Source organism: Lygodium microphyllum, chromosome 15 (genome assembly GCF_053477565.2).
Source record: "Lygodium microphyllum isolate KBCC chromosome 15, Lygodium_microphyllum_v1.1.10, whole genome shotgun sequence".
In the NCBI taxonomy this organism is placed as follows: domain Eukaryota; kingdom Viridiplantae; phylum Streptophyta; class Polypodiopsida; order Schizaeales; family Lygodiaceae; genus Lygodium; species Lygodium microphyllum.
The window spans coordinates 121,875,110-121,895,350 of record NC_141149.1 but is presented as its reverse complement, the minus strand read 5'-3'; the positions used below and the strand labels follow the sequence as shown (position 1 = coordinate 121,895,350).

Here is a 20,241-nt window from a genome sequence, read left to right as displayed (position 1 = left end):
AAATAAATAGTGCCATTGTTTTCAATTACATCCATTTTGCCAACTTTTTTTCCCATTACATTTTTTGAATTGTCAACCCAATTACTATACCTGATTGCATTCAACTTTTTTTGCCAAAAGAGCAAACTCATTTTTCCAAGGCAAAGCAACTACATTTAGTGATTATTGTATGTTTAATCATTCAACTAAAAGTGAGCATTGATAAAGCATTTGACGGATTTCAAGCCATTGTGGGATAGTCACATTACCTTTTCACCCATTGACATTAGAGATGTGGTAAGAAATTACTAACATCCCCAATACCCTATACATATTCCCATCTTACCACTTTCGCAAGGTGGAAGGTTTCATATTTGCTTTTTTGTTCAATGTTGATGATACAATTGATCATGTTTACCTTCAAATGAGTTAAAATGTCTTAGGTTTGGAAGAGAAGTAAATAATTTCTTTGCATGTGAAATGTCCTATTCTATTTGTGACTTCTTATTACCAAGATAGAAAGTAAGTTCTTGCCATGAAATTTATGAAGCATGTAAAATTTCTATCTCATCTTTAGTATGGAGGGTATTAGAGTAAGGTGACATCCTAATTTAGTTACAACTATGTAGAAAAGGATACATCATGTAGCAACATATTTTTGCTTCCTCATAATTTAGCCATACGTATTTACACAAATTAGATTTATTAGCTTGCTCAAAAGGAGGATATAATGAAGGACCGTTTCATGATATTTTGTTAGCCCCTTTACCCTAACATGAAGTGTACATATACTCGGATAGCCAACTACAAAAGGATCAGAAAATTACGTTACCAACGTCTCCTAGTCGCAATTATCTTCCCTTACAAATTGCTACACTTTTAAGGTTGACCTTAGAATGCGATTCGTAATTGGGTGGCTACGACACGTTATACGAATTCCGTCGTTGATGACTAAGAAAATGAAGAACTGCGGCGACGGTATGTAGGCAACGGCAGAGATCTCAAATTAGGCAATGAAACTCTATTGCAGTATAACAAGGCAAGGCTGGAAAGAACTGCAGTACTGAGCAGATTATGGCTGCTTGCTTTGAGGGCGGGGGGGGAGCGGAAGGCAAAAGAGAAAGAAGAGCCCAGAAAAAACTATCTTAAAAACAGAACTGAGGGCGAAAGGGTAGGCAAGCTATTTTTACAGTGTAGGGGGGGCAGTTAGGGTGGGGGTGGGCTCAGAAACCAAGGGTTAAAAATGAGAAGGGGAGGGGAGGGGAGGGGGAGTGAGCAGAGTGCAGGGGTGAGAAATGGTTTTTACAAGCCGAGGGCACCGAGAGGCGTTTTGCCCTGGCCGGCCTCGAAGTAGAAGATGAGCATGGCGACCATGGCGAGACGGGCGTGCTTGATCTCGGCGAGCTGGAGGCGCTCGAGCTTGGAGTAGTCGGGGACATACTTGCCGTTTTGGAGATCGCCGGCGAGGCCTAGGGGGTCGAAGAACTTGCCACCCGGATAGCCCTGCAGGCCCGTCGCGTTGGCGAAGTTCTCGGCGGTCCGGGACCAAGGCGTCGCCCACTCCAGGGCCTGCGTCCCCGGGTCGAAGAAGTCCACCCACCGCTTGCTCTCCACCCACCCCATCAGCAGCAGCTGCGTCCCGAGAAGCGTCCCGAACGAGAACGGGGCCACCGCCCCTGGATCCGCCCCGGCCTCGAACCACGGCACCCCGCTCCATGCCTGCCCCACGAATATCCCCAACACTGCCGCCATTGCCCACCTCCCGTGTATCAGCTCCGCCTCCCTGTACCACTTCAGTGCCGCCGGATCCTTCCCTAACCCCAACGGATCGAAGCCGTAGTCCCCTGGCAGCCTGTTTACCCATCCACACAATTCCCATTCACAATAAGAACCACAGCTATTAGTAGCAAAAACGGCTTTGACTATTTAACAAGGCTTCACTGGCATTCCTGCTAACGAATCACAGCTATTAGTTGCAATAACGGCTATGTTTATTACAAGGCTTCACTAGCATTCCCGCACCCCATAAATCTACATCTTACATACTGTAGTGGAGATTCGAGGATTGAAAGACTTCAAGTTGTTAGAATAATGTTTAAAGCCTTGAGATTATATAAGAGACTTAGTTATGAAAATGGCAAATGCATGGATTTTGTTTCAAAACCCCCTCCCAATCGCAGACTTAGCAAGTATACAAGCCAGCCAGACTACTGACATGCATGACGGTGGAGTCATCTATATGCATTCCCCACTGCAACAAGCTAGACATTTGATAGCCCCCTTACAAGCCTCAGAACATTGTCAGAGTACAATAGCTAAATACAATCAAAAGCTGACAATCAAGCGCTGAAAAACACAAGTACAACCGCAGAGTCTGCTACAAACCTACTTACATATCAAAAGCTGACAACCATTCGCTGAAAACCAACAAGCACAACCGCAGAGTCGGCTACAAACCTACGGGCAATTATCAACTAGACCACTAGCATAACCTCAGGAATATCAATTACGACACGCTAATAGCTAGGGATGTGGTAGATCACTTCCAAGCTCACATCATCGTCAGAGTTCAGGATATAACTGTAGGACTACGTTTAGAGAATGCCTTTATTCCCAGTTCGCCATTGTTATCGATCGAGTCGAGGAATCTTACATTTCATTAAATGAAAAATTTTGTTCCGACATATTGGTGCTAAAGTTCTAGCGCAGACCCCAAGGATAGGCTACGACCTTATACGCACGGAGGTGCATTTCGTGAGGGAATGCGCATCAAACCAGCAATTTCTCTTAGGAAACAAATTCTCTGCGTGCCTCTACTTTGCGTACACAAGTTTAAATCATTGCTTGCCCTAGCTAGATAGACTCGAATTTCATCCAATCATGATCCTAGTCAGAAGGTGCAGTTGTCATCATGTGTATGTGGCACGCATTCCGCAGTAACACTCAGTGACGATTCCACGAGTACATCGTCAGATTCCACAATTGGTACTGAGAATACAGAAGGTTTAAAGTCACACCTGGCGCCTAAATAGCCATGCCGCACCACAAAATTTGCCATGCCACAAACAGGAGTTTAACGTAGTAGCATTCAGGCAATCTCTGAAGGCTGCAGATCAAACATGCAAGGAATATTGATTTCATCTATTCGATGGCGCGGAAAAACCAGCAAACGAGGAGAAAAGTCTCGTAAATCCGCCATGAAACTCAAACAAAACGCTGTCAACGGAAGGCAGACATGAAGCGACTGGATGAAAATGCGTAATGAAGGATTTAAAACAAGTTAGAGCAGGAAGCTTACGATCCATCAAGCCACTCGGGGTCGACGAGGCTGCCTCCTCCCCTGACGCCAGGGAGCCAGGACTTCTTGCCAGAGGAGGACTTGGCAGAGACCTTCTTGGTGGCCATGCAGACGAGGCGAGAGCCATTGGAAGGCACGAAGGAGAGAGACTTGACGAAAGAGGACGAAGTCGAGGAAGGCGAGCAGGAGGGGGGGCAGAGGGAAGAAATGGTGGCAGAAGAGGCGGCACTACTAGCCACAGCTGCCATGGCTTCTTCGCCCTCACAGAACGGCCTCTCCTGTGGTCTCGCGCTCTCTCGGTGTTTCTATCCTTCGGGGATTCACTCTCTCTGTGTTTTCACTCGCTGAATGCGCAAGCCGCGATAGGCCTAGCCAGATGAGGAACATGAAACGCTTTGTACAGGCATGTGGCTTGAGTTTCACCGGACCTTAAAATCTCCACTTCGCCGCATTTCAATCCTTTCTCTTGTGTCCGGCCCCCTCTCATTGGGTGAAACAAGATGGCGCGCGCCTGACTGTGTCCCATGGCCCACGTGAAAGGATAAGAGGCTACAGCTTCCCCACCCCCTAAGAGCGGCGTCCCATGTCGACCATCCATACTCTACATGCTTACTTGCAGTACGTAAGCTCACACCATGGTAACCAAATGGCAACATAGGAATGCCCTAGACTTCCACCATTGGAGAATTTCATTGGCCTCCTCATATGGCAACATAGAAATGCCCTAGACTTCCAATATATACGTTTTGCGAGCCTGCTCATTTAGTTCTTAAGTTAACGAGTGATGCTATTACTCTCTTCGGTGAAATGAAATGTGGAAGATTATGTATAAGAAGTTATCCAAACTCTAAGCTTTTTGGCTTCGGCGTGATGCATCCTTGTATGTAACTTTTACCCTCATCATTCAATTTGACTAGATTACAAAAAACAATACATGGAAGTGTGTCAATACCTCCCAAGCCCGCCTTGCATATCCTCTTATATAATTTTATTGTCAAATGTTTAATCAATTATTATAGTTCATTAGTAGGCCCATGACCGTATTGAAGAGTGAAGCCTGAATGGATGCACGAGCAAGTAGAAACAAGAGAGATGCGAACTATGGGAGATGGAACAAGAGAGCAAGAGAGAGACACAAGATGTGGGAACTCCAATGCTCATAATGTGTGGCCGACCTTCCTTTATTCAATAGTCATTGAAAGAATAAAGAATAAAGTAACACTGATGGGCACTTGTCACATGTAGTGTATAGGGGTGTGGCTATAGTGTGTGTAGTAAATACATGTGGCATAAGCACAAGTGCATTTACCCCTAACAACCTCCCACTTAAAGGCATATGTGCCTTGATAAAAAAGTAACAAAGTACAAATGTACATAAAGTACAACAGGATGAGGAATAAACATCATCTCATCCTACGCCCATCATCTTTCTCACGAATGCAAAACGTTCTACTAATAGACTTTTAGTGTATAGATTTGCAAGATTTTCGCTAGTTGAGATCTTCATAAGCTCAATAGATTTTCGCTAGTTGAGATCTTCATAAGCTCAATAGACTTATCCTCTACAATCTCCCTAATGAAGTAATAGCATACCTCAATATACTTTATCTTTGCATGGAATACCAAATTTTTAGCCAACTGAATAGCACTTGTAGAATCCAAATGCACTGTAGGAGTAACAGTAATACCAAGGTCTGACTAGATGGCCTAACCATAGGGCCTCCTTGCAAGCCTCAATGGTTGCAAGGTACTATGTCTCAATAGTAGATAAGTTCGTGCATTTTTGTGCTTTGGACATCCAAGAAACAATATCTCTAGCAAAAGTGAAGACATACCTAGAGTGCTTATTTATAGCCATAAAGGCTCTTTCTCAACTTGCACACTAGGTTATATTCCCTATCCATTTTCATAAAACCCTTAGGTTGCTACATATAGATATCCTCATACAAGTCCCCATGCGAAAAGTTGTTTCACAACCATTTGATAAAGGTCAAGCTCTTACTATACAACCAAATCAAGGCCAAAATCAAGCATAGGGTGGTTATCTTGAGTACATAAGAAAATACTTTGTCAAAGTCAGCATGATGCTCTTATTTAAAATCCTTAGCAACCTATTTGGCCTTATATGGTGGTTTGGGGTATCCAGCGATACTCTTCAACTTGTACACCCACTTACAATATCTCTAGCAAAAGTGAAGGCATACCTAGAATTGAGGTGGACTTTCTACTATCTACATGTCTTGCATAGTCGAAGTTAAGTGTAATCCACGACTGTAGTATCCTGGATACCATAGCAAATACACATATCTATAGTGCCTTCCAAGTACCTCATGATACCCTTTATGGCATCCCAATATCGCCTGTCATGTATAGCCATGCAACATGCCAGAACTACTACTACAAATGTTATGTCAAGGCAAGTGGCTATCATGCCAATATATCAAACTATCCACTACGGATAAAAAAGGGATCTTAGCTATCTCAGCCTTTTCCTCATCTAATTGGGGACAATCGACCTAACTGACCTTCACATAGGAAGATAAAAGAAAACCAAATAGGATTAAGATCCTTTATATGGAATCACTCAAGCACCTTCTATATATATACTTGCTGTGTGATTGGTAAAGGAGCCCCTTAGAGCAATTGCATGTGATGTGCATACCAAGAATATATGAGGCATGCCCCATGTTCTTCATCTTAAATCTCTTCTTGAGATGAGTCTTTACAACATCTAGCTCATCATGAGCTCTCCCATCAATCAATATATCATCGATATAAAGCATCAAGATAATAAAGCTATAATCATAATTTTTCTTTATATATAAGCATAGATCCATATCACTGTGAGTATATCCATGTGAATGTATGAAAGTATTAAACTTATAGTACCATTCCCTAGATGCTTATTTATAGCCATAAAGGCTCTTTCTCAACTTGCACAAGGTTATATTCCCTACCCATTTTCATAAAACCCTTAGGTTGCTACATATAGATATTCTCATACAAGTCCCTATGCGGAAAAGTTGTTTCACAACCATTTGATAAAGGTCAAGCTCTTACTATACAACCAAATCAAGGCCAAAATCAAGCATAGGGTGATTATCTTGAGAATAGAAGAAAATACTTTGTCAAAGTCAGCATGATGCTCTTATTTAAAATCTTTAGCAACCTATTTGGCCTTATATGGTGGTTTGGGGTATCCAGTGATACTCTTCAACTTGTACACCCACTTACAATATCTCTAGCAAAAGTGAAGACATACCTAGAATTGAGGTGGACTTTCTACTATCTACATGCCTTGCATAGTCGAAGTTAGTGTAATCCACGACTGTAGTATCCTGGATACCATAGCAAATACACATATCTATAGTGCCTTTCAAGTACCTCATGATACCCTTTATGGAATCCCAATATCGCATGTCATATATAGCCATGCAACATGCCAGAACTGCTACTACAAACGTTATGTCAAGGCAAGCGGCTATCATGCCAATATATCAAACTATCCACTACGGATACATAAGGGATCTTAGCTATCTCAGCCTTTTGCTCATCTAATTGGGGACAATTGACCTAACTGACCTTAACATAGGAAGATAAAGGATAACCAAATAGGATTAAGATCCTTTATAAGGAATCACTCAAGCACCTTCTATATATATACTTGCTGTGTGATTGGTAAAGGAGCCCCTTAGAGCAATTGCATGTGATATGCATACCAAGAATATGTGAGGCATGCCCCATGTTCTTCATCTTAAATCTCTTCTTGAGATGAGTCTTTACAACATCTAGCTCATCATGAGCTCTCCCATCAATCAATATATCATCGATATAAAGCATCAAGATAATAAAGCTATAATCACAAGTTTTCTTTATATATAAGCATAGATCCATATCACTGTGAGTATATCCATGTGAATGTATGAAAGTATCAAACTTATGGTACCATTTCCTAGATGCTTATTTATAGCCATAAAGGCTCCTTCTCAACTTGTGCACTAGGTATTCCCTATCCATTTTCATAAAACCCTTAGGTTGCTACATATTGATATCCTCATACAAGTCCCCATGCAGAAAAGTTGTTTCACAACCATTTGATAAAGGTCAAGATCTTACTATACAACCAAATCAAGGCCAAAATCAATCATAGGGTAGTTATCTTGAGTACAAAAGAAAAGACTTTGTCAAAGAAAGCATGATGCTCTTATTCAAAATCCCTAGCAACCAATTTGGCCTTATATGGTGGTTTGGGGTATCCAAGGATGCAACTTGTACACCCACTTACATGGCAATGCATGTTTCCCAAGGCAAAGGAACCAAATATCATGTATGGTTTTTCTTGTAGAGTGAATCAAACTCAAACTAGATGGCCCTCTCCCAAGAGTGATTATCACCTCTACACATGGTCTTCTCATAAGTAAGGGGCTCACCAAAATTTATTATCATGACATAATCCATAGAGGGCACAAATCAATCAAGTTGGCGTCTATCTATAGTAGACCATCTCAAAAGAGCCTATGGGGCATGTACATCATGTCTAACATTATGATCACCAGCCACTAAAACATCAACTACAAACTATCTAGTTGGCTATATGGTAACATGAGACTCTTACTAAAAGATCACCCTACATACATCAACTACCTACTTAGGTTGCTTATGTATCTTATTCTCATGGAAAACAACATCACGGTTGCGGGGTGACCTTATGAGCCTATGGATCCCATAAGCGATACCCATCTCACTTGCATCCGCATAACCAAGAAAGATGCATTTTACAAACTCAAGATACAACCTATTACATTTGTCCTTGGGTACATGGTGAAAAGTCTCACATCCAAAGAGTCTAAGATGCGCATATGATGGGGGAGGTTTTCTAGGCCATACCTACTCAGTAATAACCTAACAACTAATAACAATGCATGGGGATCTGTTTATCAAATGTACAGCAATAGTAACTATCTCAACCCAAAAATGTTGCAATAAGTCCATCTAACCTCTTTTCTAAATAGTAATGTTTATGCACTTTGCAACACCATTCTAGGGTGGGGTATATGGGGCGATTAACTAATGCTTAATATCCCTTTCATCACAAAACTGCTCAAATGCTTTAGAAACATACTCACTTCCATTGTCAAATCTTACATATTTTAACTTATACCCAGACTGATTCTCAACAAGAGCAAACCAACACTTAAAGATAGGTAAGACATCCGATTTCTACTTAATAAGGATATGCCCATACCTTATGCAAATAATCATCGATGAACATAACAAAGTATTTCGTGCCACCCAGTGATGTGACCGACCGATGAGACTGATAGGGCATGGAAACACATATATTAGAATGCACAAGAGATCCAGAGACTCATCCATGCATGTAATGCCAGACTTCTTATGAGAACTACATGTCTACCTATCATAAAGACAACGATCACAAGAATCAAAACATTTAAGAGATGAAAGATATTATAAACAAGTAAGCATTTTCATTTCCTTCAAGGACATATGCCCAAGGTGATGGTGCCATAAATATACATGTGGTATGTCAACCATAGCCAAAACATGGTCAAGGGATCCATATACAAATAAAGGATAGAGGCTGTCAACCTTGGCATATGAAGAAGATAATATTCCCACGGGTAATCTTCCATACGGTATCACCAAAAGATGCATAATAACCTCATCCAACTGTCCAACAGATAGAATAATTTTGGTCAAAGCCTATACATGACATACATTATGTAGAGTAAAAGAGTTGCCTATTAAGGGAGATTGCAATACACCCCCAATACAAAGAATATCCAACACCAAGTCATTTCCCAATCACATAGAACCTATCATGTTGCAATAGGATAAAAACCAATCCCTATTCATGGTAACATGAAAGGAAGTCCCCGAATCAAGCACCCAACATTGAGAATATGTAGATGAAGCGTTGGTCAATTGAGAAACATCAAGAGAGGAAGATGCTAAGATGTACTCATAGTCTAACTCAAGCTACATTACAATCATTTCTTCAATCTTTACACTAGACTTACTAGGGACAATGCTAAGATCATTAACTTTTCCTACACTTTGCCCTTTCCTTTCTTCTTGCACTTGTCATCATACATCTTATGGCACCACAATCGAATATGACCTTACTTTCCACAGTAATGACATGCTAGAGAGGACTTATAACCATGGGACTTACTACGAGACTACCCGCCGGGAGACTGAGACCTGTGTGAGTCTCTACTATGGTAGTCACTATCGCTCATTTTTTCCCCCTAATAGTCAATGCATGAGAAGTATGAGCTACATCTACATTCTTTCCATTTATCTTCTTCGTAAGTAGAGCACACTTAACATTATGGAGTTTCAAGCCATCCTTAGGTATATTAGCGCACATGGTTGTATGGAAAGTGTCCCATGACTTGGGAAGTGTCACAAGAAAGAACAAGGGAGGTAGGTTGTCCTTGAACTCAATGACTTGCAAAGTGATCTAGCTAAAATTTGAATGAAATTTATTCAAATACGTGGGATACACCAGTCCCTTCTTTCATGTGAAGGTCCATAAACTATTTCAACCAATACATCTATGGTACATGACTTTGCTTATCATAAAGATTGCATATCTTTTTCCATAATTTCTAGGCATTATCCTCAAGTGCAAGAACATTGAAATAAACCCATTTAGGCAATGATAGTATAAGGGTGGATTTACATAGCTTAGCCGACTCATCCAATCATTGGCTTTACACACTTGGTTTTCAATGGCCTAACCTACTTCTTTTGGACTAGTACTTGCCATATGTACATCTTCTAATAGATGAAATTTGTGCCATCAAGCTTTTCAATATTAAAAAATAGCACTATCATTTGAAGAGGCATCCATAATGACAATATACCAATGCAAAATCCAAGAGAATGAGTTGCGTTAAATAATAACTAATCAGCCCAAAAAAACTCATCCAAACACAAGAGGGAATACCAAAGTATAGAGCTATCCACCAACTGTAAGTAATAAACTGCCAAAATATAATATCTACTCTCCAAGATAATGCAAATAAATATAATTATATCATTGCTATAATAAATGCACTAGTATGACCAAGATCATTATGGGCAAATTTTTAAAAAATACTAAGTTCATATTGCCGAATAACAACCAAGATATGTAAAAGTAACTAGTACTGAATAGGCATACAAATTGTACTAAAGTCTATCATAAACTCAAGGGAGTTACTAACCAATAAATCCCATAGGCGTAGACATCATGTATGTAAGAGATCTCAAAATCAAGTGTAGAGATCCATCAAATACACAACTAACTGAGTAGAGAGTAATGAAGCTCAATACATAACTAAGAAGCATGTATACATCACTAAGTCCTACTGATAGAGGTAAGTGTTAGTATCCAAATCATGTAAATCAAATCCTACTGATAGAGGTAAGTGTTAGTATCCAAAGCATGTAAATCAAATCAGCCAACGAGTATGTATAATTGTATCCAAGAGTATCCAAGAGAGCACATATATAGGGCAGTAGTCCCACTGACTCAATAAACCAAGCTCAATTGCATAGGAGATTCAAAGCTCTAATGCAAGATATCCAAACAAATGCTAATGTCTCAAACGTACATCCATTGAAGCATATCCGAAGTGTAAAAGAGCAATGCAAGGCTGAGTACATCAAGTACATAACATCTAGGTGCCCATAGGCATCAGCTAATACATCTAGGAGCATAAAACCCAATAAGTCTTCAAACTCAAAAACAACAATCATTGAAACAAATGAAGTAGGTAGCCAAAGCTCCAAGACATCAGTTATAGCTCAAAATAGAGTCCCAAAGCATTCCATAACCATATTTGGCTCCAAGCATCGATGCTAAGCATCAATACATTTAAGTGGCATATCCTAGAGCATGTAGACTTTAAGTGCATAAAGCTTACTATTAATAGCTTGCTGCCCAAACTATTATTAAAGTAATGAACCTATGCAAAATCAAGCTAATTAGGCTCTAAGCAATCTAAGTACCATCCCAAAGCATAAGCATAACATCCAGCCACTAAAATAACATCACCAAGTCATTAAACATGCGGAATTTAGCTCATTGTTTGCTATTCATAGGGTATACAATAGGTTTGTACCAAAATGTGAAGCAATGGCTAGTCAAGAATATTTCTAATGATGCTTGGGAGCAAGCTAATGTGTGGATGATTTCCAATGCATTTTCCAAGTGTTAGAAGCTCAAGAAGCTATGTAGGAGTGATGCATAGGCCAAGAAACGTGGTAACACAACAGGTGCATTTCAAGCTTGCCTACTGCTACCCACTATTGGTGTTGGCTGAGCTCAAGGCTCACTTCAAAATTCTTGATGGGCCCTAGAAAAGCTTCACAACAAGCAAGAGAAATTGGAAGCAAGTGTGGAGAGGATAGAACTCAATGCATACCTTGAAGGGCTGAAGCCATGGCTTCCATAAAACTTGAGTTGTAGGTATTCAAATCAAGGCTGAAGCAAATGGTGAAAAAGCTCCTCAAATGGTAGCCTTTAATACTAGTTGAAGCATGAAGCTTGAGTGGAATCACGAGCAAGTAGAAGCAAAAGAGATATAAACTATGGCAAATGGAGCAAGAGAGCAAGAGAGAGAGACACAAGATGTGGGAACTCCAACAATCACAATGTGTGATTGGCCTTCCCTTATTCAATACTCACAAAAAGAATAAAGAATAAAGAATAATGTGACATTGATAGGTGCACACCACCTGTAGTGTATAGATGTGTGCTCATGGTGTATGTAGAAAATATGGTGGCATAGGCATATGTGCATTTACCCCCAACACGTATAACCATGAACATGCATAATAATTGGTTTAGAAGCTTCCATCATTTTACTAGTTCATTGCTCACCCATGATATGGATGAAATATGGTCTATTAGGTTATTCTAAATGTCTACATGCCATGCCTTGTATAGTAGAATTTATAACTTGTATTCTACAATACTAGTCAATCTTAATATCATTTAGAAGGTCCTATGTATGCATGTCAGGAACCCTTGCAAGACGAGCACTTTGAGTACTTACTAAAAAGACGAACTACATAAACGTAAATATAATTTCCAACTCGACAAGGAAGAGATGGTTGAGAAAACCCAAAGGAAATTATCTCTACAAGTTGAAAATGCATTCATGACAACTTCACAAGAGGCACATGGAGAGACATGTTGGAAGGAAAACTACAAAGTCACAAGTACACCCTCTATGCTACAAGGACTTTGCTACTATGGTGTTTTTATGAATGAAAATTGGACACAGGAGAGGCATGTGTAAGCATTACTAAATTATGCAATGGCTTATTTGAAAGACAATACAATTGTTCCTCCATTTAGTGTATAGTTAAAAAAGGAAGGATGGCAAAATAGCTTATGGGAAGATTCCTTATCCCAAAATTATTAGTAGATAAGTAGGTAATAAGAAGCTCCATATCAAATGGGTGGGAGGTTTCAAGGTCAACTGGTGTGCATGTGGCAATCTCAAGACACTCAAACACATGTCTAATTTTGACCTTAAAGCTTTGCCATCATTACCATGTCCATTTTACATGAAAGCAAACACTCACTCTCAAGCTATCATGGACATGTGACATGGGATGGAGGAGGATCATTAACATGCAATAGAAAAGAGCTAACTAATAGGTTGCATCTCGACAATAATTGCAAACCCATACTTTTAGATGATATTTTGAATGTCCACTAAGTATAGTTCCACATTAATTATGCTTAATACTATAAAAACTCCATCATATGTCAAATGGTAATTAAGGAAATTGAAGAGTTGTTAAGTCTTTAGGGGCGCATGAAGGCAAGATAATGATTCAAAAGGACCAAAATGTATCAAGGCTTATCCATGAGAAAAATATCAATGAGCAAGGCTAAGAGATTTCTTAGTAGTATGACATGTAATCAATTGAATGTGAAATAAGAGCTTTGCATAGATTTGTGCAAATGTGCTTTGGATTTGCAAAGAGATTGAAACCAAAAGAATACTTGAGAAAAAGTATATGTGCTCATAAGCCTTTTGAGTGCACTCATTGTATGTGCACTCTTCATTATCATCACCCTTGTCCCTCTCCCAAATGAGCCATCATCCATATTTTATCATTGAGAGACTCTCGTCTCTCTCCCCAAATGAGTTATCCCTCAACCATATTTTCTCATTGAAAGAAAAATGTGTACACTATTTACAGATGAGAAAAGAAGATGATTTGGATAGAACTAACCCTATCCATTATATAATGAGGGACAAGTTAGCACATCTTACATAGAAATCTTGAGAGACAAAGAACTATAGTCAATTATGCAATACATCTCATAACACATAGGTATTCAAGCCGACCAAACAAATTTGAATTTATGAGGTAGCATGTATGATATAGACTCTCTCAATAAGCAAAGCCCCCGAGCCAATTAATGAACTCACACAACCAATTTGAACCAATTAAATACAAGATAATCGAAGTCCCAAATCTTTGTACAATTTCATAGAGATACAAATTACATGATAAAATCACTAGATTCACCATCGAATTATACACATTGGACTTGAGTTCGTGTTGATCTCAGCATGTATTTCTTGGCCCTTGTTTATGGTTCCCATGTTACTACAAGCTTTAAAGATCTTCATAAGTGTGACAACGTCTGGAGAGAGACACCCTCTTCTTGCATAAGTTCATAACACCACTTAACTACTTCATTGAAGTGCATGTATTGATTATACCTATCATTAGCACATTCCATGAGACCACATCTCAAACTTGATGCTTGTCAAACACTTCTTATGATTTTGAAAGGTAGCCACATTTTGCATACATATCAACCAATGTGGTGCCAACAACATCTTGTAGCAAACCTTTCTTGTCAATCTTAGCATGCAATTCATGGCCATAGTCTATGGCTCCAATGTTCCCACAAGCTTTCAAAACACCAACAAAGGTAATACCATTTGGATGGACACTCTTAAGTTGCATTTACTTGAAGCAGTGCACTACTTTCCAGCCATTGATTCTTCCCACAATGTTGGCAAGGTAAACATCATTCTCAAACAAGCCATTTTTTGTTATGTAAGCATGTATTTCGCTTATTACAAGACACTATTGGATTCATAGAGACTATAAAAGTTATTATTGACATATATGGCACACAGAATGCTAAGCTATATATGCTAGCTTGTACATGATAAGGCAAAGTAACGTATACGATAAATAAGCATGACATGTAGCACTATGCTACCCACACTACACCAAAATAATAGAAGAATTAGAGCCCAAGAAGCTTCCTTCCACCATATCTTGTTTGTTGCATATGAGCACATGATACTTGTGTTACATTCTTGACATGGTATCAAAGAAGCCCATTATGGGTTGAGTGGGTGTGTGACTTTCTTACTTGTAGAAAATCTATGTTCATAGTGATTGAGGAGATGTGAAGACAAAGCATTCAACCATTGGGGAGCGAGTAGTAAGCCATAGCCAAGAAGAATCCTTGGAGGGCATAAAGTGGCACTTGCATTCATAAAGAAGGAGAAACATGACATACAACATACTTGGAGTGAAAAAAGGAAGATACTGTAGAACATGCCATACACTGATATCTCCACCATTGGAGCTCAAGCAAGGTAAGACAAGCCTTTGTAGTTTAGTTTTGGATTTCTTGGATCAATATTAAATCTTTCTAAGCATCATAGTGAAGTCGTGGTCAAGATTGGGACAAACAAACAAAGTTGTGGGTATGCTAGTCTACTAGATAGGCATGTAGTATTTCTACCATAACTTTTGATAGAAAAAGAAAAATGAGGAAAGAAGATTTGATCCAAAAATATGACTTCAAGCTCTACAACTTCGCAAAAGAAGTTGTGATTCAAGTTTGTGCAGGATAATTTAAATTGCAGATTATAGAGATTGCTTTGAAATGAGAGCATGCTGAAATAGGTAGTATCTAGGATTTGGGAAAGCAAGAGCAACAAACTCTTAGCCACATGAACTTTGTTGATGTTGAAAGTCAATTCTAGTAGGAATATTTACAAATCTAAAGGCCTGATCTTTGTTTGTTTGCAGAAGTTTTTTATGATTGCGTACATGGACAATGTATGCATGCATACTATGCAACTTGTACTAGTTGTAGTCTGAGCATCGTTTCCTTATTGAATCCATGCATTTGGATTCCATTGGACACATGTAGTATTTATCGTCTATGATAGACTTGCAAATGTGCAACATTCTTATTTGTGAATACATAGTATGGATGCTTTTGATGCTCAGTAGTAGTGAGCAGTTGCATTTACCTTTGTGCAGTGGATGCTTATGCTATTGATGTATTGTTTGACATAGAAGCATACATATAGTGCTTTTAATTGGTTTGTTGGGGTTAATTTGTTGATATTTAGTACGGAATCATGTCTTCAAAAAATATGAATATAAGTGTGACTAGATGTGAGAAGCTTGGCAAGAATAATTATCCTGCGTGGAATTTTGGCATAAGGAATTATCTCATTTGTAAGGATTTGTGGGATGTAGTAGATGGCATAAAGGCTAGGCCAGTAGGAGATAATGCCATAGAGTGAAAGCATGGGTGAAAGGGACCCATCAAGCCATTCACTACATGTCCATCACCATTGAGGATAGCATATTGGGCCACATACATGACAAAAGTAAAAGATGTATAGCATGCCAAATAGCCAAATTGTTGAGACAAGCATTAAGGCTCAAAAGTTTCAACTTAAACTAGGATTGCATGACGTTGAGAGAAAAACAAGCAACATTAGGGGTTATGTATTGAAGATTCTAAGCATTATGGACTGACTTGGTAGTATTGTAGTCATTATTGATGATGATGATGTGGTTGCGGCATGCCTACATGGTCAAGGCAAGGAGTATCAATCATTTATTACTAGCACCTCAATGAGAGAGAATATACCAACCTTTAATGATCTCATTCCCCTATTGATTAGGGCTGCTAAATTTAAGTTTTTGTTTATGGCCTTTAATGGAATAATGCAACACTAAGTCATCTTTTTGGAAATCTTTTTGTTTAACATGCTTGTTAAACTATGCCATGGTCATGCTTTCTTGTACATTAGAGCACGTGTTGCTAGTAATCTAGGTTTGAAAAATCATTTGAGCTCTACTAAGTAGTTGATCCAAGCTTCTTGACCTTTCCATCTCTCATATGTAGCTAGTCTTAAGCTCATGACAAAGAGTTAACATGAGGGCATCAGTGGCATATGTAAACTTAAATGGAGTTTACCCAATTGTAGTTTTGTTGGCTATATGATGCACACACAATGTTAGCATGAGCTTATTATCCCAATTGCTTCAAAAAGATGAGACTTTTTTTGTTAGTACATTGATTAGGGTTTTATTGGTAACTTCTACTTGGTTGTTTGTGTGCGGATAGTAGGGGCACTCGATAGGGAGTAAGATCTACTTTAAAAAGTTCTTATTCTTTGGGAATCCTAAACAAGTATGTATTTGGGAGGTCATTTGCAATTTCCCACATGATCTCCATTGGGGACTTGAGACAAATGATTGGCCATGCAATGTTATTTTCCTTTCCTCACTACAATTGAGAAATCAAATTCAAGCAAGAGTAGCAACTTGTTGGCTATGCATTGTGTGGTGCTACATGGTTTATTCACAAGGTACAACATGGCTTGGTGGTTCACATAGGAAGTGAATGGTGTCACTAATAAATAATGGTGAAAATTCTTCACTGCAAATACAATTGCCAATCCTTCCCTTGATGTGATAGAGTAGTTCTTCTTAGTATTGGTGAGGTAGTAGCTAGCAGAGTTCACTAGGTAGTCTAGATTGTGTTCTCCAGAGTGGCACAACATTACTCCCATGACAAATTTTGAGGCATCAATGTACACATGGAAGGTCATGTTATAGTCTAGGGCTCATAAAATTGGTGCTATTGTTAAAGCCTTTTTTAATGCCTCATAAGTATGCTAGCATTCCTTAGTCCATTTGAAGACAATCAAGACTTTATACAAAGGTTAAGGAATCAATGTATATTTGAGCGCATATCTTTGATAATATCTCACACGGCCAAGGAAACATCGAACTCCCTTTTCATTCATTGGGGATGGCAGATTAGCAATGATCCTAACCTTTGCATTGCCACAATCCAAGGTCCTGAATATTTTTCTCCACCCATCTTTTCTCTAACCTTAATGACACTTGAATTACCTTCTGCACAACTATCAAAGGCAACAGCTTTCTAAGCCCATGCAAAAAGTTAAAAGTAAATTGGATAGGTGATTCTTAAGCCTCCCATTGTTGCCAAGTGATGAGTTCTCTTTCCCAGCTGAGTAATAAGTACTCTCGTCTCTTCAAAAAGGGTATTTCTAGTATTTGTTGAGTAGTGGCTGTGAGATTCCTTCTACTTTTTTCTACCCGTTCTCTTCTTCTTTGCAAGGCTTCCATAATATTTCCTAGAGGGGTGAGTGCTCTTTCTATTTATGTGGTGGTATGGTGCTTCCAAGGTTTGGGTGGGTTCTTCAGCAATGGGTATTCCAATCCTCTTCAATTTTTTTGTGAAGAGCCCCATTTCCCTAAGCCTCTACACATGTTCTTCCTTTGTTATGCTATTTTCTTGCTAGGGAATGACGACCTAAAAGGTAGAGCTTGAGTGGAAGCACATAAGTGCAAGCAAGAGCAAAAGAAGAGCTATGCCAGATGGAGCAAGAGAGCAAGAGAGAGATAGATACTATATTTGGGAACTCCAACAAATCGCAATGTGTGACTAGCCTTCGCTTATTCAAATATCACTAAAATAATAAAGAATGAAGTGACAATGATGGGTGTTCACCACCTGTAGTGTATAGGTGTGCAAATACTATCAATGTAATGAATGTACGGGTGGTTAGTCACAAGTGCCTTTACCCCCAACAACCTCCCACTTGAAGGTGAATGTGCCCTTAGTAAGGAGAGAACAAGAAAAAAGTGACAAAGGAGAATTGTGCATAAAGTACAATAGGATGAGAAAAGACGTCATCTCATGTAGCACACATCAGCTTCCTAAGGAAGGAAAATGCTTCATTGAGAGACTTTTAGTGAGAAGATATGCAAGATTTTAGTCAATGGAGATCTTGACAAGATCAATAGACTTGTCCTCAAAAAACTCTCAAATAAAGTGGTAACACACCTCAATATGCTTTATCTTCACATGGAAGACTAGATTCTTGGTCAACTGAATAGAAGTCATAGAATCTGAATGCAACATAGGGACCACATCAGTAATACCAAGGTTTGCCACCAGCCGACCTAACTAGAGAGCCTTCTTGTAAGTTCAATAGATGCAACATACTCTACCTTTTTAGTAGATAGGGGTATGCATTTCTGCACCCTGGACATCCAACTCACATCCAAGAAGTAGCATCTCTAGCAAAGGTGAAGACATAGCTAGAGGTTGACTTCCTACTATCTACATGTCCTGCATAATTAGAGTCAATGTATCCCATGACTCCTATACCCTAGCCACCATAACATATGTGCATATCTAGAATGCCCTCAAGGTACCTCATGATATCCTTCACATCATCCCAATGCCACCTACCAAGTGTAGCCAGATAGCATGCCACAACTCCCATTGCAAATGCTATGTCTGGATGAGTTGCTACCATGGCATACATCAAATTACCTACTATGACATCATAAGGGATCTTGGCTATCTTCACCTTTAACTCATTAGAATATAGATAATTTGCTTAACTAACCTTCACATGAGAAGATAAAGACAACCAATAGGCTTAACATTCTACATACAAAACTATTCAATGAAATTTTGGAGGTACTCCTATGACAAGTAAAGGAGTCCCTTAAAGCGATTGGGTGTGATGCGCATCCCAAGAATATGTGAGACCTGTTCCATATCATCAACATAAAGTATCAAAATTATAAGGTTGCCATCATGGGCCTTCTTCATGCATAAACAAGGATCCATATCACTATAGATCTATCCCTATAAATGCATGAAAGCATCAAACTTGTGATATTGTTCCCTAGGTGCTTGCTTGAGGCCATAAAGGTTCTTTCTCAATTTGTACACTAGGTGTTCCCTACCTTTTTCCTTAAAGCCCTGAGGTTATTGCATATAAATCTCATCATGCAAGTCCCCATGTAAGAAAGTTGTCTTAACATCCATCATCTGATAGAGGTTCACATCTAGCTACACAACCAAGGCCAATAACAAATGTAGGATAGTCATCTTGATGATAGAAGAGAAGACTTTATCAAAGTCAGCACTATGATCCTGCCGCTTAAAGCCCTTATTAACCAAATTGGCATTATAAAGGGTTAGCTTGGGGCATTTAGGGGTACTTTTCAACTTCTATACCCACTTGTATGGCAAAACATATTTTTCACTAGGCAAAGGAGCCATATCCCACTTATGATTTTTCTACATTGAGGCATACTTTGACTACATAGCTCTCTCCTAAGAGTGATTATCACATCTATACATGGCCTCATCATAGCTAAGAGGCTAAACAACATCAATCACCATAGTATAATCCATTAAGGGCACAAACTAATTAGGTTGACATATATCTCTAGTAGACCGTAGCAATACAAGCTGTGCAGCTTGTACCTCCTATCTATCATCATGGTCTTGGGTCATTGGAGCATTGAGTGCTGTTGTGGGTTGTCGAGCGGGCTGTACAATAATAAGAGGTTCCTCTTGAAATATCACCCTGCATACCTCGATGACCAACTCAAGTTACTTATGAATTTTCTCTTCATGGAAAACAATATCATGGCTATGGATGACCTTTCGAGCCTATGGATCCATAAGCGATATCCCATCTTACCTACATCCCCATAACCAAGAAAAATGAATTTTAGAGACTTAGGATCGAGCTTATTATGATTGTCCTTGGAACTATGGCAAAAATCCTCACAACCAAAGATACACAAAGGAG

General features: G+C 39.2%; 1 protein-coding gene across 1 annotated transcript; it reads right to left on the bottom strand.

The window, feature by feature from the left end:
- Positions 1-985: 985 nt before the first annotated feature.
- Positions 986-3,688, bottom strand: LHCB6 (light harvesting complex photosystem II subunit 6). Its single transcript, XM_087694694.1, has 2 exons — positions 3,278-3,688; positions 986-1,831 (listed from the first exon to the last, which is right to left on the bottom strand). The coding sequence occupies exons 1-2, from the start codon at positions 3,523-3,525 to the stop codon at positions 1,282-1,284; spliced, it is 798 nt and encodes a 265-aa protein (XP_087550820.1). The 5' UTR covers positions 3,526-3,688; the 3' UTR covers positions 986-1,281.
- Positions 3,689-20,241: the final 16,553 nt, after the last annotated feature.

What these genes read in the sequence shown, in the direction of transcription:
- LHCB6 (XM_087694694.1), bottom strand. Translation starts at nt 3,525, where the DNA reads ATGGCAGCTGTGGCTAGTAGTGCCGCCTCTTCTGCCACCATTTCTTCC. An exon ending in CCCGAGTGGCTTGATGGATC is followed by an intron (nt 1,832 to 3,277) that starts GTAAGCTTCCTG and finishes ATGGGTAAACAG; the next exon opens with GCTGCCAGGGGACTACGGCT.